The sequence below is a fragment of the Oryzias melastigma genome, linkage group LG19 (assembly GCF_002922805.2).
Source record: "Oryzias melastigma strain HK-1 linkage group LG19, ASM292280v2, whole genome shotgun sequence".
NCBI classification, from domain to species: domain Eukaryota; kingdom Metazoa; phylum Chordata; class Actinopteri; order Beloniformes; family Adrianichthyidae; genus Oryzias; species Oryzias melastigma.
In genome coordinates this window covers 7,169,983-7,196,072 of record NC_050530.1, presented here as the reverse complement: position 1 = coordinate 7,196,072, position 26,090 = coordinate 7,169,983, and the positions used below count along the sequence as shown (strand labels likewise).

Below are 26,090 nucleotides of genomic sequence, written 5' to 3'. Positions count from 1 at the left end.
AAAAAAAAAAAAAAAAAAAAAATCACTAAAATAAGTAATATTTCTTAAATAATGTGATTTTTTTGTGTTCCAAAGGTAACATTTGATCATATAAATGGATGTTGTTTAAATAAGGAATCTTATTATAAGGTGTTATCGGAGTTTTGTACAAAATCGAGACTTTTGCCTTTTTATATTTCCATCTACTGTTGTCTTTAAATGTTTTGATGACGGTCTGAAAATGAAAGTAAGACTGAGTTAAAGTTGAGACCAAAAACAGACGTTTGAACAACATGTGTCACCCAGATGGAGAGAGTGATGACCCCAAAAAACTATATTTTACACAACAAGTGTTACAACATCAATGTTTAAATTGCAACCGAAGGTAGATAAATAAACAAGGGCAAGTTGGATGAAAAGGTTTTTTTTTAATTGTATTTTTTAAGTTTGTCATCTTTACTCTTCTGACTTCAGGAATTTTGCTGGTTCATACCAATACAAGCACTCCTGTAACATCAGGATTGGTATTACAATGTTAACTTTCTACCTGCATGTAGCAAATAAAAATAAAAATCTAGAAGGGTTTAAATGTTTAATCCTTAGCTATACATTTTCAACTTTTGAACAACCTTTAAAAATGACAGTTTTCCATCAAGACGTCTGAACTAACGAGAAACACAGACATTCTCTGCTGTCCTGAGCAGGTAAAACCAAAACAAGGCTGACTGCAGCTTTGACTGTCATAAATATGTATATATATATGTTTTAGCAAATACAGGGGATGTTTTCCAGGAAACCTTCCGAGGCGACAGCCGAGTGGAGTTTCAGCGTGTTTTTGAAGCACTCCCCATTCCTCCTGAAGCCGCGCTCCATGTTTACTGTCCCACCTCCATTCTCTGCGAGTTCACATCTGTTTAAAAGCAAGAGTGTGTTTCGGCACACGTGTTCTGTAATCTGCAGCTAAGCTGTAAAATCCTGCAGGGCAGCAAAGAGGAATGTTTGGCACATTCCTTAGAGCTGGCTCGACGTGCGAATGTGACGACGACGGAAACGAGGCAATGCAGACCACACATAAATGAGTGTTTTTTGGTACCAAAAAAACACAACTTTTATACACATTAAACTGTAAAATTCTTTTATTTTTGGTCAAATTGGGCAATTTTAATGAAGAATTCAACAAAAAATTGTAAAAATGTAACTTGAGCACATTGTGCTACCACAATGACACAATCGAAAGTTGCTCAATAGATTTGTCGCACTGATAAGAAGAAAAATACAATCCTTCACTCTAGTACAGAACAGGTGTACTTGTCCTAATACTACCCTCAAAGGCTTTTGCTGATTCATACCTACTTGTTGTGTTTTATTGGTGTTTTATTTGGTATTTAGAGTCAGAACTCCAGTTTGAACACCAGTAAAATTCACAAAAACTATGTGAAACTCAGTGTGGCTCTATCAACAGGGAAGCCTGTGTGGGTCAAAAAGATGAAGACAGCAAATATGCAGGTTAGCTAGGGACGCAAAGATACATAAAATATATTTACTGAGGAAGCCACCTGGAAAACGTATCACTGAAATCTCCTCTGATAACAATGTCTGGCGCCAAGATAAAGCTTAAAAAGCGGATATTTGCCGGACATTTTAACTGGAAACACAACTTGTAAAACTAATAATCAATGTGTGTGTGTTTGTGTATGTACAGGAGCTAAAACTAGAGCACATGGATAATTAGCAAAGAGTCAAAGTGCAGTAGAGCAAACAGAGAATATATTAAAGAAGAACCAATAAATGCTAATAAAAATAACATAGAATAATTGTTTGCAACGACCCAATTAATCATTACAGAAGATCCAAGAAGATCACACTGCTGGACACAAATCATAAAGACGGAGATGTCTGATTTTTTTTAAATTATTTGTAAATTATGGTTGGAGTATTTGGTCAGTAACAAAAGTTCATTTAAATACTTTCTTATATACTCGTCGTTGGCAATGACAACAGTTAGATGTTTTCTGTAAGTCTTCACAAGATTTCCACAAGCTGTTGCTGGTATTTTGGTCCATTCCTCCATGCAGCTCTCCTCTAGAGCAGAGTTTTAGGGCCGTCGCTGGGAAACACGGACTTTCAAATCTCTCCAAAGATTTTCTTTTGTTTTAAGATCTGGAAACTGGCTAGGCCACTCCCGGATCTTGATATGCTTCTTATGAAGCCACTCCTTCCTTACCCGGGCAGTGGGTTTTGGGATGGTTGTCATGCTGAAAATCTGACCATACATGGCTCCATTTACACGGATCAGTCGTTCTGGTCTCTTTGCGGAAAAACAGCCCCAAATCATGATGCTTCCACTCTCATGCTTTACAGTAGGTTTGGTGTTCTTTGGATGCAACTCAACATCCTTTCTCCTCCAAACAGTAGAGTTCTTACCAAAAAGTTCTATTTTTCGTTCCCTCTGACCGTAGGACATTCTCCCAATCCTCTTCTGGGTCAACCAAATGTTCTCTAGCAAACTTTAAACGGCCTGCACATGTACTGGCTTTAGCAGGAGGACACGTCTAGAACTGCAGGGTTTGTAGTGTTACTGGTGATAGTCTTTGTTACTTTGGACCCAGCTCTCTGAAGGTCATTTACTAGATCCCCCCATGTGGTTCTGGGATTTTGTGATCATTTTGATTCCACAGGGTGAGATCTTGTGGGGAGCCCCAGATGGAGGCAGATTATCAGTGGTCCCACAGTTGATTTCTTCACACCAAGCTGCTTACCTATTGCAGATTCAGTCTTCCCAGCCTGGTGCAGGTCAACAGTTTTGTTTTTGGTGTCCTTAGACAGCTCTTTGGTCTTGGTCATAGTGGAGTTTGGAGTGTGACTGTTTAAGGTTGTGGAAAGGTGTCTTTTATATAGATGATGAGTTTAAACAGGTGTTATTAATAGAGATAACGAATGAAGGACAGATGATCCTCTTACAGAAGAAGATACAGGAAATCTTGCTTGTTTGTAGATGAGCAAATATTCATTTTCCACCATAATTTGTGAATAAATTCTTTAAAAATCAGACAACGATATTTTCTGGATTTTTCTTTCTCCTTTCATCTTTCATAGTTGAGGTATATGATGAAAATGACAGGCCTCTCTTATTTTTCTAAGAGGGAGAACTTGCACAATTGGTGGCTGACTGTAAATGCAAACTATTATATCGGTGCTGACTTAACTTAGTAGATAAGCTTTATTACACTTTATCGATGGCCATGTCAATTCCACAGTTATGATGCATTTTCAGTTTCTGCTTAACTTTTATATGAGGGGGTATTTCTAATAAAAAATGGAAATTTCAACAATTAGGGTTTAGAAAGCTCGCCTTTCTAAATTGAGAATTTGCGAGCCTCAACAACTATGGGTATTGATATTTGATGCTAAAGTGAATCATTTACAAGCTGGAAAATGTAATCTGCCAAAATTATAAATGTGTAGTTGAAATAAAATAAAATGATGGGCAAACATTTACTTCCAAGTCTTACGAGTTTTCTCCTTTGAGACACAGACTTACGGTAACCACTGAAAACATCTAAAGCATAAATCAACTCACAGTAAAAGCAACAAATTCACCCAAAGGACAGTTTAACATCACAGCACAACATACTTGACTTTTATTGAAACTGCATGTGTTTTTTTTTAGCTCCTAATGAATTCCCATGAGGTGTTTGACGTCAGGAAAATAAGGAGCAGAGTGAATATTAGAAAAAGTACAAGACATTTTGTTTCTATTTTCCCATCATTCCTAGAGTGGAAGCCAGAAAAAGTTGGACCTACGTGCACTTAGATGACAAAAAGAGGAAAGCAGGAAAGAATAAAGTTTCCCTGGAGAGAAAAAGACATTCTTGTTCTGAAGAGATGCTTTAGCGCAAACTCTATTTACAATTCTTCTTTTTTTAATGGTTCCTTGTTTAAACTAAATCATCCATCTTTGCATGGCATCATTTTTGTTAAAAAAAAAAAGTTCTTATAGTGGCGAAAACTGAAATTCCTTAGTTTACAAGATTCTTTGATTGGCACCAAGTGTTTTTTTAATAATCAAATCAAATGAAATGAAACACTTCGGTGTTCCATGTACAGATGCAGATGTACAGAACGTTAGCCGTTCTTTGTGAGGACCATTGGCTATTAGTTCTGAATTTCTAAATCCCCATTAGGACTTCTAGGCTACATTATACCACGCAGACAGGACGCCAAAAGAAGCTTTTCTCTGGAATATCATATTGAAAAATAAAAAGCTTAAGAAAAAGCACAATGGAAAAGATGATTATTTATTTTATTTGGAGTTAAAAGCAATGTACTTACACAACAAAGCAAAAATTAAGCTGTTTTTTTGGGTAGAATTAACTGTTACGACTACATCTTTGTCTCTATTTTGTGTTGTTGGGGTTTTTTTTTCAGATAGCTCCAGTTTCCTTTCCCAAAGTTTCTTACATTTCAGCCATTTTGGATCTCCTTCTTTTTCCACGACTAAAATCTCATTTTTTCCTTGTTTTTCTGCCCTCCTCTCTTTGTCAGTGACCAGCTCCAGTCCTTCCTTTTACTCTGCAATCGTGTTCTTTGGCTTGTTTCATTTGTCTTCATAATAAACACACCAAAGAAAGGAGATTAGTGCAGTGTCTATGGCAAATGTAACAACCATAAGTTCTAAATCAGTTACAAAAAACAGATTTTACCAACATATACACACTAGTGCTCCAATAGTGTCCATAATTGTAGCATAAGGTCAACATTTAAAGGTTTTTTCATGCATAAATTGTTTTATTTAGTGAACTTTGGGTTCCAAAGTGGCTCATTCATGACCGTTCGGCCCTGTCAGGAACTTTCTGGTGAACTCTGCTTATGTTTTTACAGGAGAAGTGCTGGCAACTCCCCCACTTTCAATAGGCTCATTATTAAAGCAGCTCTCCCTGGACTTCACTCGGCTCTGCACTTCCATAACCGCAGAGGGTGCATTAAAAACAGAGTGGCACAGTCAGAAATCACACCCCCGCCTACACAAAAGTTGAAGTATTTCTATTTTTATGACTTTTTGGTGCGAACCACCTTCACACATGACGGGCCGCAGCGTGAGTTTGTGTTATGGCTACGTTTGGGCAGGAAAAGAAAAAAGACGCCCATGTCTCCATGTGTAGTGTAGTTGAGGAAAATGCAATATCCCATGCACACTTGTGGGCCTCCTTCCCAAAGCTTTTGGGGCTTTAATTGGCATTCAGAGCTCTTTGGAATGAAACACTCAGGAAATTCAAGCGTGCACACATTTCCTTCTGTGTTGTATCAAACATCCAGCTAGTTAGATTTTCACATTAAATCCTCAAAAAGCTGCAATGTCTGCAGTGCATCAAGAAGTCTCCAAGTTTTAGACATTTTACAAGATTTTTCATAAAAAAGGAAACAATTTAGGTGATTCTCTATTTAAAAAAAGTGAAAATACATCTAAGGTTTAAGTCGGTTTGGTTGAAAATGCGATTATTTTATTAAAAGAATGCATTGATTTTCCTTAAAAAAGCAAACAAATATTATTTAATGTACACATTTCTAGTTTAATTCATAAAAGTTCCAACTTTGTTTGCTTTAAATGAACAGTAAAATCACCACAACCCAAAAGAATCCCGATGGAAATTTGAAAAGAAACTGATATTTTATTGAAATGATTTAGCGTTTTGGCAGTGAACGGCAGCCTGAGTAAACACACATGTTTTGTTGCTGGAAGAGTTGTTACCATAACACAGAATAACAGCATCTGTGTGTGTTATTAAAGCATACGCTTGCTTGGAACATTATAAACAGTGTTTGTGTTCCGTCTCAGTTCATGTAAGTCTGTTTTCAGCTTCTGTACATTAAATAAAGACATGAACCCTGTTTAGTTCATTCACACATGCACACACACACACAGAGCTCCGTCATTCAGTCTGTCAGTAATGTGGGAAGCAGAACCAACAGAGAATAAATCATTTTTCCGCAGATGAGGCCAAGCCTGAACAAAGAGCCTGTGTGTTTTTGTGCAAAACGGTGTTTTCTACTCTAAGCTTTTATTTTGACACTTTTATTTCTTATTTTCACTAATTGTTTAAATATCTTATGACCAGATTTACATTGTAACAGAGTTGTGATTAAAACATGAACGACTTCCATGTGTTGTAAAACTCTTAAGCTTTTACAAAACTATGAATTATGTAATAAAATAAACACAAACACAGTGATGTTTGATAAACCAAGACCTCAATAATGCTTCATTTAATTGCATACTATTGTTTCTGTTGAAGCAACGAAGGAAATATTCAGTTTTTTTTTACGTCTGTCTTACAAATATCATCCAATTATGTAATGGTGCAACCAAACATGCTGACTCTGCGTCAGTAGCCGTGACAACTGGGCCCCTTTGTGCCTCTGAAACCACACTATTGTACAGAAAATGTGCAGGATGAGGTTTAACATTTTCATGCAACAATAACCACAGACGTTTCAAACGGCGTGACAGCCTCCTTGGCAGCATTAATAGCATCATTTCAATGATGGTGGTGAGTTTGTCCTCAAAGTAAAATGCGTTGAAAGTAGAGTTGATTAATTTAGTATCAACATGAAAGAGTAGGATTCTGTTCAATTTCAGGTATGATGGATTTTTGTCTTTTTAAACTTTAACTATATAAAGTTTAAACTAATATACCATATAAACTGAACAAAAAGTGGATCTTTCAATGATTACAACTTTATGAAAGCTGTTTTTGTCGTCTCAAAATACAAGAAGTGAAGATAAAGGAAAGTCAATACATGGATTTAATGAGCCAAAAATAATCCTTTTGAATTAAAGTCCCACTCAGAGCCTCTTTTGATCTATTTTAAAAGTGTTCCTAAATGCCTTTTAACTATGATTATGTTGTTTTTAGCCAAAATCAAAAAACAATGTCGCTTTTTAGCAGTAGTTCATCAGAAATTTGCTTCTGAGTTCTGGGTGGGACCATTGCATTTGTTTACACTCTGTTGTGCTAGCTTACACCCCTAAGCTAGCATTAGCAATGCGACAAAAATGGCAATAATGGAGCAATCCAGCCGTACAGTTTTGAGCTCAGACGCGGATAAAACATGGATCTACAGCCTCGTTTCTACTATGCGGTCCGGTACGGTATTTTGAGCGTTTCCATTGTAAAACTGACCCATTAAACAGTACCAGCCCCTGTTGTAGGTCCAAAGAAAAATGGAAGAGGATGGTTGGAGCCGAGCTGCAGCCACCCGTTTATTGGCAGAAAGTTATGACGACGTTAGAAAGCGCAAGGGAAGTTAAACTGAGAGGAAACGCTCACCAGAATTAACTGGACTGTACCATACCACTGCAGACCGGACCAACCTGTTCAGTGGAAACAAGGCTTATTTGTCTACTAGTGGATGTATCGGAATGGAGTGGAGCACGGAGCTTTTGGACCGCCGATTGTAGTTTGTACGCAACAACTACAAGCTTTTAAAAACAAAATGTTACTGGCTGCTCTTGATTCACTACAATATGAATAAAGAAAATGCAGTTTTAATCTTAAGTTTCTTCATATATATTTCCTCTATCATGAGAAAAATGCTACAAAAACATTATAAAATCACTGAAAACTAGAGGATAGGGAGTGATAAATGGGCAAACATGAAGGTTTTGGTGAGTTGTAATGGGTTAAAGACTGGAAAACCGTAGCTCTTGCAGAATGTTTTCAGTCCAGAGTGATCAGTATCTTAAGTGGTCCAAGGATGAAAGAGTTCTGGCAACATGTCTGTGTGTAACCAGGACTCCTTTATACACAATAGAGAGAAAAACAAAAAGCTGTCCAGTGGCCCATATTCAACAAAGGAGCTACTGTAGCTCCGATTTCTAAAGAAGTTATTCCCGATCCAGATAAAAAAGGTTTCAGAATTCACAGTACATTGATGTTAATACGACACTCTGGGTGGATCAACATAATATCACACAAGTATTCATAGCTTGAATGGTATAGAACATAAGTGGAACTATACCTCTTTTTTTTCTCTAAAAGTAATCTAAAACTTGGGTTTATTTGAGCAGTTTGTATGAAGAATGTTCTTCTCTTACCTGCTGTAGTTTTGCTGAATTGAAGCCTAATATCCCTCTACATCCTCGGAATTCTTCTCCACGCTGTAAGATCCACCACACGTCCTTTTTGCTGGGATGCCAGGATCTGTGATCAACAACAATCCCCCAGACATCTTCGGAAATGTGCCCTGAGGGCAGAGTTCTGACGATCGCTATGGTTCCAGCACACACTGATTTGGTCACCTTGTAGGAAGAAGAGGAGTGTTTCAGTAATTTCAGAATATTAACAAATCCAGTCAAGAAATGCTATCAGAAGTGGTAATTAAAGTCGCGAGTATGTGACAAATTGATGTAAAAAACACTTTTTTCAAAATGGTGGCTTTTTCTATTCATTTTATCTTCATAGCAACCATTTTTTGTTTTGATCGCCTGGGGATACCGAAGAGATCTAAATAAGTTTCAGAAGAATCGGCAAAAGTAAACTTTTGGATTTCCTTAGCAACTGAGGTTATTTGTTAACCACGCCCACATTCCTAATATGTTCATATTTTGTGTTATATCTTTTGTTCAGCTCTAGTCAAGGATCAACATATCAACTTGTTTATTTTACTAAACATCTTTATTTCTGAAAAATAATAATAATTCTGAAAAAAAGATGGCGGCCTCTTCTTGAGGTCGAAGGTTGTCAAAACTGCAGTGGTCGTTGTAGACCTAAGTTGGCGGCATGTGTGTGACATTTTGCAAAAATCGCCCAAAGGGTCTATTTTCCCATACGTGAAAATCACTAAATTTCACACTTGCTACAATATCCCATGATAATTTCAAAGTTTCCTTTGGTTATCCCAGACACATACTGGTTTTGTTAGTGAATTCCAACTTTTTTTTTCCAGAATTTAATTTTTTTGCTGAGTCAGCAGGTTTTTTGGCGAGTTTTTTTCTGTTTACCACGCCCACAATTTTGGAATTGTCATATTGTCTGTTATACTGTTTTGTTCGGCTTGAACCGGAGAATTCATATGTTTTCTTTTCATGAGATTCTGATTAAAAATTGCGAGCTAGCTAAGATTGCAACAGTTGCAAACTCGCCACGTACACGCCATTAAATTCTACAGCTTCTTATTCCAACATTTCTTGCACAGTAGATTCACAATGATGCTCGACGAGTTACAAAGGGATGGATGAAAATCTCTAGGACGAGTTTTTGTTTGTAGCTGGTACTAAAGGTGCTTTTTTATAAAAATTCAAGATGGCAGCCTCTTCCCAAGGTTAAATGTCAATTAAACTTCTGTGATGGTTGTAGACTGAAGCTGGCGGCATGTTTGTGAAATTTCATGAAAATCGCACTAATAAAATTGTGGAAAAATGGGAAAATTGCTAAATCTCACACCTTGCCAGAAAAAGGCCACTAAGCCGTGGGTCGTTTGGCCATCCCATAATAGTTTCAAAAGTTCCTTTGGATATCCTCGACACGTGTTTTGGTTTTTTGGGGTTTTTTGGCTACATAAGCTATTTTCGTCCCATTCACTTTTTCTTACGGTTTTGCTTGTCATGATGTCATCATCTTGGGGGGCGGGGTCATTTTCTACAAGGTGTGTGCAAATTTTGGTGTGACTTTTCACAGTGACTTTTCGGTGTTTGCTGCAGACCATAATTACCTTTTGATTATTCTTGAAGTACCGCCTCACCAGGACGGTAGAACGGTCCTTACGGTTCCTTATAAGCTCAGCTTCATCTGAGAGCGCCTCCTCATCTTCCTCTTCACTGCTGCTGTCCCTGCCGGTTCCTGGGAAGGATGAGTCCAGGGTCATGGCGTCTGCAGAGGACCGTGGAAGGAACAGTTTCTCCAACGGGCATTTCTGACCCCGGGGTCTCCTGTTGAGCCTCTCCAAACTGGAGAATCCATCTTTGAGGCGGTGTGGGGGCAGGTTTCCTTGATGGAGATGCTGCCGGTGTTTAAGACAGGGGGAGCCACATGGAGACGACGCCAACGAACTTGGCTCACTTGAAGGGCTTCCAGGAAAGGAGCGGTGAGATGTCTAGAGGAATAAAACATGGTAGAATGGGTCATTTCGTTGCCTTTCATGAATAAAATTGTGCAGAACGTTCTTTCTTTCTTCTTAATCACCTTGCAGAAAGCTAGCATAGAAACAGGAAGGCTACCACGCCGGATGTGCCTTTTAGTGAGGCAAGAAGTGCAGGAGCTTGGACTAGATCTAGAGTCAGAGTTAGTGTTCAGACTTGTGGAATGGTCAGACGAGACACAGTTGGTTCTGTCAGTGTCTGAATCCCCCAAAATGTTCTTAATCCCTTCATAGTTCATGTCAGCTGACAGTTCTGCCAGAAGTTTGTCTTTGGTACTCAACACTTCCTCGTACTCCTCAGCAGAATTGACCCCGTTCACACTTTCACATGACAACTTCCTGTAGAAAAGGAGGGCGGGGCTGCTGCGCTGTTTTGAGAGCCACAGCTGGTCACAGCCTCGCCATACTTCCTGTCCAGGACTTGTGTGCGCCTTGTCTCTGAGAGGTCTGCTCCCCATGGAAGGAGATGAGGAGTGCTTCGAAAGAATTTCATGTCCAGCTTGTGGCTGATGTTCTTCAGTGGCCATCATGTCTCCTTGTGTTGTCCTTTTTTTTGCTGCAACTAAAAAGAACAAAAACAGTTGTGTAGTAAATATTTAATTAGTTAACAAGTTTAGTTTTAGAACTTTAAGGATATATTCAGTCTGTTGATCTGGACTGTCCGCTTAATTTAGTCCGGATTGAGTCCTGAACCTTGCGTTTGGTCTGTATTCAGACTGTTGTCAAACAGACATCTCTGTTTCAATCCAAAGCTTGTAAAACAAAACCACATGACTAAATATCTCTTCAGTCATTGGTTAGGAGTTATGAGGGCAAATCAACAACAGAAAGAATAATGGAAGTCTTTCTGCAATCCTTGTCAAGATAGTCCACTTGTTCAAACTTGATATTTTGCCAACCATTTTTGAACGTCTGTATCAAGGTCAGGTACATCACTTTTTACTGCTACTTTGGTATGGTTTAAGATAACAGCCAGTAACTGCCTTGCAAACTGTGAGAAGTTTTTCTAGGGTGTATTCCTTGCATAATCCAAGGAAGTTACTGGGAAGACGACGAAGAAGGTACAATGGCAAGTGTTTATGATATAGCTCATCAAAAAACAGAGTAAGAAGCAATGTGTATCACGTTAAAATTAGTTTTAATGGGCCTGCATTCATCCAACCACAATTCAATGAGTCCCTGTGTCTCATTGTTGCTCATCTACTCTGTGTACATCCCATAATGCCCAGCTACGGTGGCTGTCTTGGTTCAGTTGTTCCACTCCGATTGCAGAGCCTATTCAGACTGAGGAAACTCCAATTGGAAATGAACTGAAACCATCTCCAAAGACTGGTCCGATAGCAGTTCCAGGTCTCTGATCAGGGTCTGGTTGAGTGTTTTCAGACAGAAAATTTGTTCTGGATTATCGGGGGAAGCAAACTCTGGTTCATTGTAAGCATACTAAATGAGTCCACAGTCTGAAAACACCCTAAAAATACTTTAACCACTGTGTTACCCTAGGTATGTTGACGTTGGAAGTGGGGTCATCTGGACCCCTTAAGACAGTACATTGAATTTTTTTTTCACTATTTTTTTATCTTCACTGGTGTCTGTGGCAGACATGAAATCCTCTCCACCTTCATTCACATTTGTCAAGGGATGGATAACACATCAATGTAAGGCTCGGGTCATCTGGACCCCACAAGATAGAACACACTCCAATGAAAATGGTGTTTTAAACATGTTCCTGTGGCATTTTTCTCATGGTTTAGGGCATACATAAAGAAAATCAAGCTCAAAACTGAATTTCTGAGTATTTTTTTACTTAAATCGTTGAGAATCCAGAGCAGACCAAATAATAGCAGTTTTAACCCTTGTGCTCTCTTATAGGGTCCAGATGACCCCAGCTTTATATTGATGTGTGATCCCTCCCATGATAAAGGTGGACAGGATTTCATGTCTGCCACAGACACCAGATAAAAAGTCCTTGAAAAAAAAGTTCAGGGCGCTGTCAAGTGGGGTCCAGATGACCCCACTTTTAATGCAAACATGCCTAGAATAGCACAAGGATTACAAAGATTGTATTTGTGACTTGGAAAATATGCTAAGTATGCCAAAAGTTTAATTTGTAGACGACTAGATCCATGTACGTCTTCGTTTTCCTCGTCTGAGTTGGATCAAAACTGACTGACTGAGTAGCTCCAATATTGCTCACCATTTTTGTTGCACCTGTAATGTTAGGTTTGGGGTGTGAGAGGTTGTAAGGTAGCATAAACGGAGAGCTCTCAGCAATAGGAAGAGGAACTCAAAGGCAAATTTCTAACGAACTCCTGCTGCTCTGCAAAAACTATGTCCTGGAAAACGACATGTTTATTGATTTTGGCTAAAAACAGCATAATCATATTTGAAATTTATCTAAAAGATGAATGGAGTTGGACTTTAAGAACCTTCTGCAAGTATATTTTTCTAACAGCTCTAAAAATGAGAAGTTTGTTTTCCCAACCGGAGTTTGACAACAGGAGCACTTCCAGTAAACACAGACATCCTTTCGCAGCTGCGACTCCCACTCTCACTATCACATATACTGAAGTCCACTGAGAGGGATAACCTTAGCTCCTCGTGCCCTTTTAAGTGTCTAAGTCAGTTCAGAGCTTTGGGCATTCCTGTTGTGGAAACAGAAGCTTGTGCAGCTGCACAAAGCAGCAGATAAAAAAACCCACCGAGGTGACCCTGGAGAGCCCAGGAATTTCCTTGATAGTGCGGTCACAGCTTACAGGGCCACGCGTGTCCCTGTGAGGCCCGACGCCGTCTCAGCCCGCCTCTGGATCTGCAGCATAGTCGTCCTGTTTCAGACCCTGAGAAGGAAGACACATTTCCTTTAACTGTTAAAAGCCTGTAAAATAATGGAAAATGTAAATAAAACTAAAGCAATTAAAGCACTTTTTTGAGAAGTTAATATTTTTTTCCTATAAACTGTAAAAAGTTTGTTTTAAACAACTCTATTAAAATCATGATTATCAAAGATCTGATAAAGGATTGTCTGGAGCAGACTTTTAGTGCAGTCTAAAGTGTTGCCTTTAAAAAAAGACTCATGGAGGTGGTGTTCACATTCAGTGACAGCTACAAATATACTGTAAAGCTCTGACTCCAGCTCTGAGGAGAGCACGGTGGCTCAAAACTAACAAGCTAAATGAACTTTTCTCCATATTTCATTATTTTCTGATTTCAGAGTATTTTAGAGTAGATCTGGGTTCAGATTTTCTTGCCTTTAGTAATCAAGAAAACTATAAACCTATTTTGAAAAGTTATAATTACAAATTACAGTACTGATTATTATTATTTTGAGTAATTTTTTCCAGGTTTTTCATGCCAAAAAAATGCTATCTTGTCAGATTTTAGGATAAGATTTTTTTTTTTTTTTTCTTTAGATTCAAGATTCGAAGTGTTTATTGTCAAATGCAACAAGGAAGCCGAGATCTCAGTGCGATCAAATTCCAACTTTGTTATCTACCCTGTGCTGAACAAGTACACAAAAAACAAGTAATATGTGTAGTATGTGAAAAAATTTATATCATAAAAATGAAGAGAATGCAATAAGTTGAAATGTAAAACAGAATGAAGCAGAAGTGCAATTAACAGTAATCTTGTTTATAAAGTGTCAGATGTGCATTGTGTGATATACAAAACACGATTAATAATTTAGTTTAGATCACACATTATTGGAAAAATACTTGTATAACCCAACAGATGAGATGGACAGATGTTACTATTACAGGTTTAATAGCCTCGGACATGGGAGGAGTATATTTGTATAAACCCCTTTTTTATTTGAAGCTAAACTTTATTTTTGTTATATTTGTGAGTATTTCTTTTTGGACTGGATGGAAGATAAAGGGAGATGGTGGCCAAGGGTTCCATCGGCAGGCATCAGTTGTTATCCGACTATACAATGAGGTTAGACATTAGTTGGTGGACAGACGTCCCACTTTTTTTCCATCTTTCAAGGTTTGCCTCTACATCTTGGAAACCTTTCTTTAGGCTGGTATGCCATCTGCCTCTGGTGCTGTAAGTAGCAGGATTTATCTTTTCAAAATATCTTTATACCTCAAGCAGGGTCGGCCAATTAGTCGAATGAGTTTCAACAGGAATGACGGAGGTTTAGACTCAGTAACCTGGAAGAGTTCTTCATTTGTTATTTTGTCCTATGAAATCCCAAGTATGGCTCTAAGTGATCTTGTATGAAAAGCACTGAGATGATTTTCCTGATGACGATTAGTTGTCCAACAAGAAGAACCATACACAAGAGTACTCAGAACACATCCAGTCCATTCTTTCGACTACAGTAACGTTTCAACCATTAACACAATTAAAGTAATTCCAGCGGATTCTGAAATGGTCAAAAGCAGTTTTGCGGTGACATGCAACACTGCGCGGTAAGTAAGTGTTATCTTATGCCACAAAGCCCATATGAAAAGCAGGTTTTCTCTGGGTTAGTTAGATGTTGGAGGTGTCAGCTCCAGTGTTTAAGAACCACGTAGGAGGAGGAGGATGACAAAAAGAACCTGCAAGGTCCTTAAAGGTTTATCAATATTAGTTTCACATGTTTAAAAAAAAATACAGGTAACAATAAATGTCTTGAAGTTGAGTCATGACATCTGGACAGGAAGAAGATTTTAAGTTCAGATAAATAACTTTAGATAAATGAGAACCTTCAATGACAAAAATAAATAATCGAATGTTGTTGATTTGTAAATTGATTGGGCATTGAACAGACTCGACTTAGAGACTGGATTGTAAAACCCCTTTTTGTCTTTTAATCTAAGAACCGTTGATGGAGAATTTATTATCAATTCATTGATTGATTTGGTTTGGTTAATTTCAAGCATAGATTGTGGACAATACAGGACAAAACACAAATTTTTCAAACTCATTACAGAAATAATGAAATGCATTGATTACAAAATAAAAAACAAACAAAAATAAAGACAAACTTATGTCACATTTGATTCATGAAATATAGTATTAGTTAATGTCAAGTGGAGTTTATTGATTGCTTGAAAAGAAGTGGGAAGAAGGAAACTTTTAAAATCCTCTTCCCCTACTTAATTTGTTATTATAATTCAAACAGAAAGTACTTTTTTGAATCTATGTAAAAAAAAAAAAAAAAAGGTCAAATTGCTAAAAAGTCCATTATAAAATAGCCTTTCCAAATCTGTAACAGCCCATGGCACAGTGACAAACCCAACTGAAACAAAATACACCATTAAGACACACAATCCCACCACATGTCCGTATGTTTTTACCATAAGGGAATGGAAAAAAAGAAAAGGAAAGCTCTAACATTTGAAACCTGGTAAGAGAATTTGTGGCTAAAGAGACGACGGCTCTCATTATGCTGCCTAAACGTTTGCACTTGGAATGTAAAGAAAGAGTGAAGGAAAGACTGTGAAGACATTCAGTCGTTTGTTAAAAAGGTACACAGACACACGGAAACGCCCCTGCAGAACCTTTTTCAGGTCTCTGTGCAACATTTACACTGGCAGCATTTCTGTCAAACTGATAAAAAAAGACAGGAGTTTCATTCAAAGACCAGCGGTGACGTTTACTCTCAAAGTCCTACAGAAGCTTTTTGGGCCTAGATGATTACAAGACATAAAGTGGTTTCCAATATTCATCTTTATAGCAGAATAAAAAACAAAAACTAATGACTGATTTTGCAAACTGAAGTTTATTGTAACTTCATTAAAAATAATTTAACAAAAAGAGAAAATCTTAAGGTTTCAGCAATAAACAACAAACAAAAATGTCTTCACACCGAATAGACATCACTTTTATTTGGTGATTATAGTCAGACTACCAGCATTATAAACATTTACAGTTTAAAGTCAAAGTTTTTTTCGTGTTGTTATGGAAGGATCAGAACCATGTGCTTCAAGATCATGATCATGAGTGGGTATCAAAAACTGGACAGTACAACAGACTAACCCAGCATTTTTTTAATACCTAGATCATCAACTTACATAATAGTCTGTGTTATAAAGAATCTAAGCCTCCACCTTCTGTTTCCAGATTCAAATCCAACCAGCAAATACCAAGTGTTGCAGTTCCTTCAATGACCACTAGTGTCAGAAGGGAGCGATGTCTCATTAGCTGCGTGTACATTGCAAAATGTCTATAATCTGTTCAAAGACTGGATTAGAATTGAACTGTATAAATGGGCTTCGAAAAAATGCATCTGATTATAAGAAACATTTACATTCGTCACACTGGTCACAATAATTTTGACATGCAAAGAACTGTCTAAAATACTGGAAACGGACGAAGAAGAAGAAGTAGCTGAGTTCTGTTATAAACAGATGGTTAACATGGAGCGAGACGATCTTCTGAGCGTGCTTTTATTGTTTTATTTTTTAGAAAGTGACTTTTCTCCATAAAATGATTACAAACATTGGAATCGTTAGCTTAAATGAGCGCTATATTGGTGCTTTCTACTGTCGTCATCACTTTCTGCCAATCAACGGGTGGCCTCCACCGTTCCACTTTTCAATGGACTTAAAACAGACGGGGGCCCTCAAGATGTACGGTTCGGTACTGTTAAGTGGGTCCATTTTACCATGGAAAAGTTCAAAATACCAGAACGCACCTTACTGCTCAGTAGAAACGAGGCTTTAGGTTAAAACCTGCCACCAACAAAAACACTCAGTCTCGGACACACCCTCCCATGCTCCAGAATCCAATTCCTCTGCTCAAAAGCATAGTTTATGCACGGAGACAGTCGGCCGAACCGCGTTCCAGAGCACATACCATCTACGCATGATATAAATGCCAGGGTAGAAATGACTAAACAGAATCGGATCAACAATCGGCATAACCCCCGTGTCTCAATCAAAGAAAAATTTGATCCGAAAAAGTCTGATCGAGTATTTTGAATGCTGTGTTTCCATGAAGCATTTTTATGCTGATCAGGCTTTTAATCTGATCTGATTATTTGTGTCCATGACGACGCAGCTATCGACTAGAAAAATCTAGAAAAAAATCTGACTAAATGTTTGTGCAGACTAACATGTTTGTCTACTGTTCTATTTTCAACAAAAACCATGGCAGGGTGAGTTATTTCGAGATTGTTTTAAATGTATTAGAGCTCAAATTTCTGCATCAAAAAGGGAGTTCCTTGACTGGTAAGTGGGTGGAACTATGGGTGCAAAACTTTACTTTGACCCGCCCTATTAGCAATTCCCAGCACAATGCCGGACTACTCATCTACGGTTTGACAAGACAAACTTCACTTATTGGTGCTTAAACCTGTCATGATTATAAATTTAGGAAGATAATTTCTCATTAAAGTTATAGCTTCAAATGATTACAAAATGAGCCCATATTTTAGGGAAGCACTTTTGCTAATCATTTTTATAATTTTTGGCAAATTTTTGATGTCATTTTTTACTGATTTTTCACCTAAATAAAGGCAACATGGTTAAATACTGGCTCTTGTTGTTATCAGCTGAACTCTAACCCGCGCTGGAGAGCCAAATTCCTCTTCCAGGTTAAATCTCAGCTCCAGGCTAACAACCCAGAACCACACACAAAGACTTAAGCAAACACAGCCACTTACTGGAAAGCGGGTCAAAAGCAGTGACGAGAGCACTGACCAACAAAAGGTCCATCACTTCCACTTCACTCCCCACATTCATCATCAACAATATTGCACAATTGTTTTTAAATCAACAGAAGCAGCTCTCATTCAGTCAAAGATCCCCTCTTTCATTAATACAGCTGTCTAACAATATGTACTTACAGGACTCCACGAAGACCCCAGCAGCTTCTGTCTCCTGGTGGGTTCAGATCAGAGTGTGTTTGGGTTCACACTCTTTCCAAGTAAAGCCCAACTACCAATCAAAATGCTTCTGGAGGGGCGACCACGTGATGTGTTTGCTCACTCAGACAAGCAAAAACTGAGAGCAGAGAGAGCTCTGATTATTACTAAAAAGTATTATTCATGATTATTTTTGACAAATCTAGAAAAGAAAACCATCAGGACGAATGAAGAGAATAAAAAACAGGAAGAGATCTGTGTTTTGTTTAACCTGCTGGTGTGGTTTCAAGGTTTGTTTGGGTTTTTTTTTTTCCTCTCCCAGCAGGAACTGTGTCACCATGTAATCGTAGACTGTCTAAAACAAGCCAAGTGCACGCCTGTTGATGAGCGGCGTTACTTTATCCTTCAGGCTTGGCAATGTTTCGGTCTTTACTGGTTAGGATCTTAAAGCATTTCAGGTTTTTGGGTGTAACACAACCGTTTTTTAGCCTCTTATTTGGCTTATAGATGACCCAGATATTAGTGACTGGCACAGCAATATACCTGAGCAACAGTCTCTTTTTTTAACACTAAATGCACCATCACATAACCTTTTTTTTTACATTATTTAATGTAACGACCAAAAGGATTGATGCTGATAAAAGCAAAACCAATAAACCAGATTTAACAAAAACAGATGTTTCATCTGCTGTTCTCTTATTTTGAAAGGTTATTTGAAAACTGCCACATATTACATAAAAAATTCAGATATTTCAAGGGAAACCAAACACTAAATCAACTCTTTTTGGCTTTTGACCTCTATAAATGGGGCTGTATGTTGGTTCTTGCCACATTTTTGAGTATTTAAAACAATTGTCAAAGTCAAGGCCCGGGGGCCGGATCCGGCCCTCTGGGTAGTTATACCTGCCCTCCAGATCATTTTATTTTATTGTTAGTAATGGCCCAATGTTATCTTGCACTTACTTCTATTTTTGACTAAATATATTTTTATGAAGAATAAAATATTGAAAGTTATTTAAGATTTAAGTTAAATATTCTGGAATAATGTTCCTGTCTGTTTTTATGCATAGTAATGTTAAAAAGTTTTAAAGTTTTAGAAATGTAGTTTTAGTGTGTTCAATAAATGTTCATCATGTTCGGCCCGCGACCTAAGGTGTGACACCCTGGTTTAAATTAAATGTGTTTAATTCCTGAAATTATAGTCTAAAATAGTCTGTGTGCTGCCCCCTACAGGTTGATATGAGGTGTTACAGTTGAATTTTGTGATTGGTCAACTGGTGTAATTCCACGTCATTTCAGAAGTTTCTAGTAATCATGCTCTGCAGCTCCAGTATAAAAGCCCCGCCCATCTTTGATTGTGGGCCGTTATCGTGTTAGCTTTAGCATAGCTCGTAGGTCGTCAAAAATCTACTAGCTTGCACAACTTTTCATTGGACTTGGAAATTAGACTACAGTGGTTTAGTGCAACTGCCGATGAATCCAGCGAATTCCGTCCTGGACTTGGATTTACAATGAACGTTTCACTCTGGATTGTTTGCTTAATACGTTAGCCTTTACTAGCTATGATGCTAGCTCAGCCCCTTTGGTCTGGACCATGAGCGCCTGCAATGGGAGAAAGTGGAGGAGAAAAGTCCTCAACCTCCACAGAAAGTTCTGAGGAGAAACTGGCATCACTCTGATTGGTACCACTCTCCATATTAAAGATGCAGTGACTACGTTACCTAAAGCTAACCTCACTGATCCACACAGATCCAAACCGCACCTCCCCCTCTCAGTCCGCCTCTTTTTTAGTTTTTTTTGCATTTTTCAAATCTGAACTAAGATTGGGGTCCGCCTCCAACTGTCCTGATGTGTTACCTTTTAAAATTATATTAATGAGGAAGCTTAACAGAACAAAATCATTTGATCTTTTGTAAGAACGTGCCCAGTGGTCTTTTAATTATGATTAGGACATTTTTAGCCAGAAAAAAAAAAAAATGTGTCATTACCTTGGAAATAGTAGCTCATTAGAAATTCCCCTCTGAGTTGTGGGCGGGGCTGTTGGCACCCCGCCCACCTTCCTTGACTGTTCAAACGCTCTCCCACTAGCTTACAGCCCCTCACAAACCCAACCGAACAATATTGGTGCAAGAAAAATGTCGAGGGATATTTGAGCTATCAGTTTTTTAATGCAGGTAAATTCAAAGACGTACATGGATCTAGTCGTCTACAAGTGGATGCATCAGAATGGATTAATGGTTTTAGTCACAGCTTTTTTTTTTAGCAACTAATTCACAACAATTTAAACAAAAATACTCATAAATGCAATTTTAAGTTTCATTTTATGAGAAAAATGCCACAAAAATATGTTAAAAACAACATATTTTATATCCAAGAGTGGATCTTGAAACCATACTGTAGGCTTTGTTCATTATTTTAACCCAAAACTGAATGTCTTTGTATTTTAGTAATGAACAATCACATGACCCTTCATGACCCCATATTTCAGAGCAGGTAACCTGACAGAAAGTTCTTAAAGTTCAGAACTTGAACCACAATCGCTGCTGGCAAAGTGTAAATAAACACAACTGACACATCAAACTCATCCAGTAACAGTTTGTGACAACCAGTGTCAGCTCTTTGTCTCCAAATAAGTCTTAACCAAATGATTTTCTGTAATGAGTTTCTTTCTCAGGCCGTGTAACCGTTTTTAACCCGTGGCCTAAATCACCATTTATCCCCTCAAAATGGGGGGGGGGGGTGAACATTATTTTCTAATGTTCATTCATGAGGGATTATTTCACAACTCATCCAAAGGATGACTCACAGCCTGGTATGTGATGTGATCCACCCACACATGGTGGAGCGCAAGAAAGCAAAGCGCCGCCAGTGAGACGGAGAGCAGCAAGTGCGGTTCTGATAGGAAGTCTTACACTTTGATGTGCACGATCACTTTAACGCTGCACGGCTAAATGCAACAGAGGGCTGGATTGAAACGTTTTTACAAATTAAACCAGGAAAATGCTTCTCAGTTTTTCAAAATACATTTTTTAAAGGAAGATTGGCTTAAAAATCTTGCATTTTGTGTTGTTGAGAAAAAATTTAAATCAGATTAAATAAAAAAAAAGAAAAATATATAAAAATAGACAAAAAAGTAGTCCTGACCGAAATAGGATTTTTTACCACTCAATATCGTCGCTTGTCAGATTTGAACACTCTGTGGCTCATTAGAGAAATGCATCATCAACACCAGATTATTTATATATAAATATTTATTTCCTATTACACATAAAACCTCTTTACTGCTATAGACAGAGATGTGCGCGTGCAGGCGGCTGTGCTGTGCATCGAGTCATAGCAGCAGAACTGTTGTCTCAATGCAGGACAGGCAGACATCAAAAGTCACATGATCCACAAAAACTAGTCTTGCTCAATTGCTTCTTAGGTAATTTTCACAAAATATGGCTCCAATTAAAGCTTGAAAAATGATTAATCTTGTGGTATATTAAAAAATGTATTATCTATAAAGATTAATCTGTAAATAGTGCAAGAATTGCACCTTCTATTGCTACAGGTAATGCATTGCTGTCCAGACCTCCTCCGCTCAATTTCTAACGAACTACTTGGCGCTCTGCAGACACTATGTCCTAGAAAACAACAGCTTTTTACATTTAGTCTGAAAACAGCATCATCATAACTAAAAGAAAACTAAAAACCATTTTTAAAATAACTGATAAGATGACTGGAGTTGGACTTTAAATTTCCTGGAGAATAACACTTTCCGAGAACACAAATCCACCTCCCTGTACAACACTATAAGACACGTCATGTGACAGCAGTCACATTCCTTTCAGGATCCCGGCGGCACTGAACTTCTGCTCAAAAAACAAAGAAAAACTACAAAGGTTTTACCCACAATCTAGGTTTGCAGAACTCTTCATTTAAAGCACAAATATTTGTCATCCATTAAACACAGTGGAGCTACAAAAAGTCTTATTGAGTGTTCTGTAAAAACACCAGCTTAGACTCTAAAGACAAAAGGAACATATGATGATGAGACACAGGTTTTTCCCTTTGAAACAGTGACGGCTGGTTTCACTAGAGCTGCGAACAGAGCGGACTTTTCATGCAGGAGAACATATGGCTTTGATTATAGAAGCCGAGGCGAGAAGCCAATGGAAACAGTCCAGAAGGATGGAAGCTGAGAGAGTATGGACAGAGAGAGGGGGAACTGAAGCGGCGGTTTACGAACGCTGGCATGTGCAAACTTTGGTGCTCATTAATGAAGACGGAATGAAAGATGACTCAGAGGAGAGAGACTGCTGAACTCAGGAAAACATAGCTGATGCTGAGCATGTAAATGACTGAGCATGAGGATTACCATGTAAGATGCAGGCCAGCAAGAAGCACAAATATAGTTATGATCTTCCTATAGATGCAGAAAAGTTCATTAATTATGAATTATAAACCTTTTTCACATAGATAGGCTTCGGAAAAATGCTTAAATATTTATTTTTAAAGACCAAAATTGATAAAATCATATGTTTTTGGTGTTTTTAACATGTTCTTGTGGAATTTTTCTCTTGATGGAGGACATATATAAGGAAAATAAAACGTAAATTTTGTTTTCTTATAATTTTTTTTTTTAAATTGTTGTGAATTAGGAGCAGACGAAAAAATGCAGTAAAAAAAGAGCATATTTGCGATGTAGAAAATACGATGGACGACCAAAACGCTTCCTGCTCCACTCCGTAATGGGGAGGGGAAGTGGGGGTGGGGTTGCTCCATGTCAATGGTCAACTCAGAGGCAAGTTTCTTAAGGACTACTGGCGCTCCAAAAAAAATTCATAAAAAACTATTTTTATATATTATTATTTATTTTTTATATTAATATTATTTATATATTAATATTTATTATATTAATATATATATATATATATATATTTTTTTATCTAGTCTAAAAACAACATAATATTAATAATAAAAAGACAACTGGAAATAAATCAAAATATGATTAAAGAGGGACTTTAAAGTTTTTAGTGAATGGATTTCTTTCTCTCACGGCTTATATGAAGTGTGGCATTTCATCTAAACAACTAACTGGACAAAGTTTTTTTTTTTTTTTTTTTAATTCTGTGGAAAATACATAAATGCAACCAGATTTGGAAGATGTTCAAACGCTGCAGTTTAGAATATTATTTTAGTTATTTTTTGTCTTGGAGACTGAACAGCAGCAGGTTAACAAACTGAAAGCAGTCAAAGCTGCACTGACCAAAATTAGATTAAAGATAAGTTTCTTTACAAGCAAAAAAAATGTTTTTTGGCACCAAATTAGCTAATAGGAACTTATCACATCTCAACAATCATAAAATCTTTGTAGCTTATAAAACAATGTAAGACTGTGATGTAAATTATTACACCATTTTCACTTATTTTAATGGTGACAGAATTATAGCATAGGACTGTTTTTGTCAAGTAAGCAAAAACACTGAAGATTTAGCTTCAAAACAAACAAAAAGTTTGTTCAATTAAAGCTCTGAACTCTGTTTGAAGACCCATTCCAATTAAAATGGTCTTTTACATGTTCTTGTAGCATTTTTCTCATAGTAGAAGACCTATATAAAATAATTCACTTGGGGGCTCGTCCGGGATTGCAGATCTTTTCCAGTATTGGAGACCGCACATCCTTAAAGTCTTAAAATACATCAAATGGTTTATAAACTTTGGCTTAAAAAATACAAGATTTGAATTAACTACATTTCTTTAATTAGTCAACAAAATAAAATCACAGTTTATCACAAAGACATTTTGAATCTAGAGTAAATGTTAAAGACCCACTCCAAGAGAAAATTATCTTTTTTGTGTTTTAAGCATGTTTTTGTGGTATTTTTTGATGGTCTATATAAAATAAGTTACTCGGGGGCTCATCCGGGATTGCAAATCTTTTCCGGAAATAAACACTGCTGATCTTCAAAGTCTTAAAATACATCAAATAGCCTTGTAGTAAACCTTGGCTTTAAAAAAAGAAAAAATGTATTTTAATAAATTACATTTCTTTAACTAGTCAACAAGATAAAATCTAATTTTATCAATTTTAACTGTGGGGAAAATGTCAAAACAGACTCGATGAAAATAATCTTTTATAAAATAATCTACAACTAAAATTGCATTTCTAGTATTTCTTTATTAAAATCATGTTGGATCAGAAAACCGGATGCTAGAAAATGCTCAGAATAATGATGCAGCTACAGAAATGGGCGTACCAAAGTCCCCTCCCCCGAGTGCACCCTCACGCTTAGGTGTGCGAGACGTGATGAGCGTTCAACACTTGTGCTGTAGTGAACTGCTTGTTGTTATTTTTAAGCCGCTAACGTTAGCTTGAGGCTATAAGCAAATAGAGCTCCCAGCGACGGGGAGGGGGCGGGGCTCTCTGTGTCAACAGTCCCACACACAACCCAGAAATGTATTTCTAATGAGCTACTGCAGCTGGGCATAAAATATGTTTAAAAAAAACGATAAAAGCTTTTTGATTTTGGCTAAAAATTTCATAATCATAAATAAAAGGTCACTAAGAACAATTTTACAATAGAAAAAAAATATAGTTCGAATGTACTTGAACTCAAAAACCAAGTCTTCAGTTCAGTAACCTCATGACATGTAGCTGTAGGCATAGTCAAACAATAAACACGCGAGTGCATTTCTGGAAGTGATGCCTCATAGTCTGTACCGACCTGGAAAAACACGTCCGACCAGTCTCATCCTTGTGTGCTCCACATTTCTTCACCCAGTTTCTCTAACTGCCATCACCACTTCATTTACCTCAGAGGAATCAATAACACAAATATCAATCAATTCAGAAAAGTCAAACTCTAAAAATGAACAATTAATCTATTTAAAGCCCCACTCCAATCATCCTTTGATCTATTATAAAAGCGTTCCCAGAGGTCTTTTATACATCTTTTAATAATAATAACAATAAATAATATATATATTGTAGTTATTTTTAACTTTTTTTGCCTTTTTATTAAGTTTTATATCACCCTCTCCTCGTTTCGCCTTGAGAATAAACCAATATAATCAGAAAAAAGAGGGTCTTTTTATAATTACACATATGGAATTATAAGCGATTTACTCCAATGATTAATTTAAAAGCACCAAAAAGTAATAATACTTCTACTTGTATAGTTAAAATATGAATATTAATATAGTTTGGAGGCTTTTCAGAGCTACTAGCTTGAATAAATATTAACATTTACCAACTAAAGGGATTAAAGTTCAAGTTATTTATCAGAAAAGTGCTGTTTTTGTCAAATTATAATTTGTCAATAAATAGTTTTTAAGTGAACTTTATTTATAAGTGTGTTTTGATTTTATTTGAGCAATTTCTATATTTTTATTTCCATTTTTTTTTGCAGCTTAAACAGAGAAACTGGAAGCTAGCATTCCCATCTGATGCTAAGGGGGACACCAATGTAAACACCTGAGCTCACCTGTCAAACTGGAGGTGTCCGTGAAAGCAACACTCCTTAACAAAGTGTTTTACTGACACTAAAATATCGTTTTTACAACAAACCGTGTTATCTAATTTTAAGTGTTTCGGTTTCAGTTTTTTTTCAACACAACGAACCCCTCTAAAATGGTCCAGTCGGACGGACGGCGGGTCTCGTTCCAAACTTCATGTTTGGGGATATCCCGGACAGAATTAAGCTAACATTTGAAATAACCATTTTTAGGCGCTCGTGCGGCGCCGCGCGCGACAAGTCTCGCTAATTTTGGTGTTAGAGGCACAAACTTACCGACTGGTTGTTGTCCGGTGGGTTTAGCATCCAGGAGTCTCCGCCTGAAGGCTGCAGCAGCTCCGCTCCGGCTCCTGTGACTCTCCTCACAACTTTGGCAGAAAGTTGAAGGCTCGCGCTGCTGTGGGAAACCACTCTCCTCTGTGATGCCTTCACGTGCTACTCGGAATTTTCTTCCCGTACAAAAACTCAGAATTCCGAATTTGGTTATTTTTTTCTACAGATTCACTGTATTAGTTTTAGCTTCACTAAGCTATTGTTGTTCAACTTATTATTTTCTGGTTTTGTTACTAAATAAAAAAGCTAAATGGTATGGAATTGTGTCAGTAAACAATAAAAACAGAGGAAATAAAGTTTTGGGATGTACAGAATTCAATTTTTTAACACAACATCTAGTAAAAATGGGC

The 26,090-nt window shown here is 37.4% G+C and overlaps 1 protein-coding gene across 4 annotated transcripts in view; it reads right to left on the bottom strand.

Annotated features, from left to right (window-relative positions):
* Window positions 1–25,838, bottom strand: part of plce1 (phospholipase C, epsilon 1) — a 98,170-nt gene extending 72,332 nt beyond the window's left edge. For 3 of the 4 annotated variants that reach the window (XM_036217099.1, XM_036217100.1, XM_024284681.2), the window contains exons 1-5: window positions 25,684–25,838; window positions 12,816–12,950; window positions 10,161–10,678; window positions 9,691–10,071; window positions 8,075–8,278 (exon numbers count right to left, since the gene is read on the bottom strand). In XM_036217099.1, the coding sequence (XP_036072992.1) occupies window positions 8,075–8,278; window positions 9,691–10,071; window positions 10,161–10,646 (1,071 nt within the window). In that variant the 5' untranslated portion in view covers window positions 10,647–10,678; window positions 12,816–12,950; window positions 25,684–25,838. Of the gene's footprint in view, window positions 1–8,074; window positions 8,279–9,690; window positions 10,072–10,160; window positions 10,679–12,815; window positions 12,951–24,618; window positions 24,707–25,683 lie in introns of all 4 variants that reach the window. The other variant, XM_036217098.1, reaches the window with a different exon arrangement.
* Window positions 25,839–26,090: the final 252 nt, after the last annotated feature.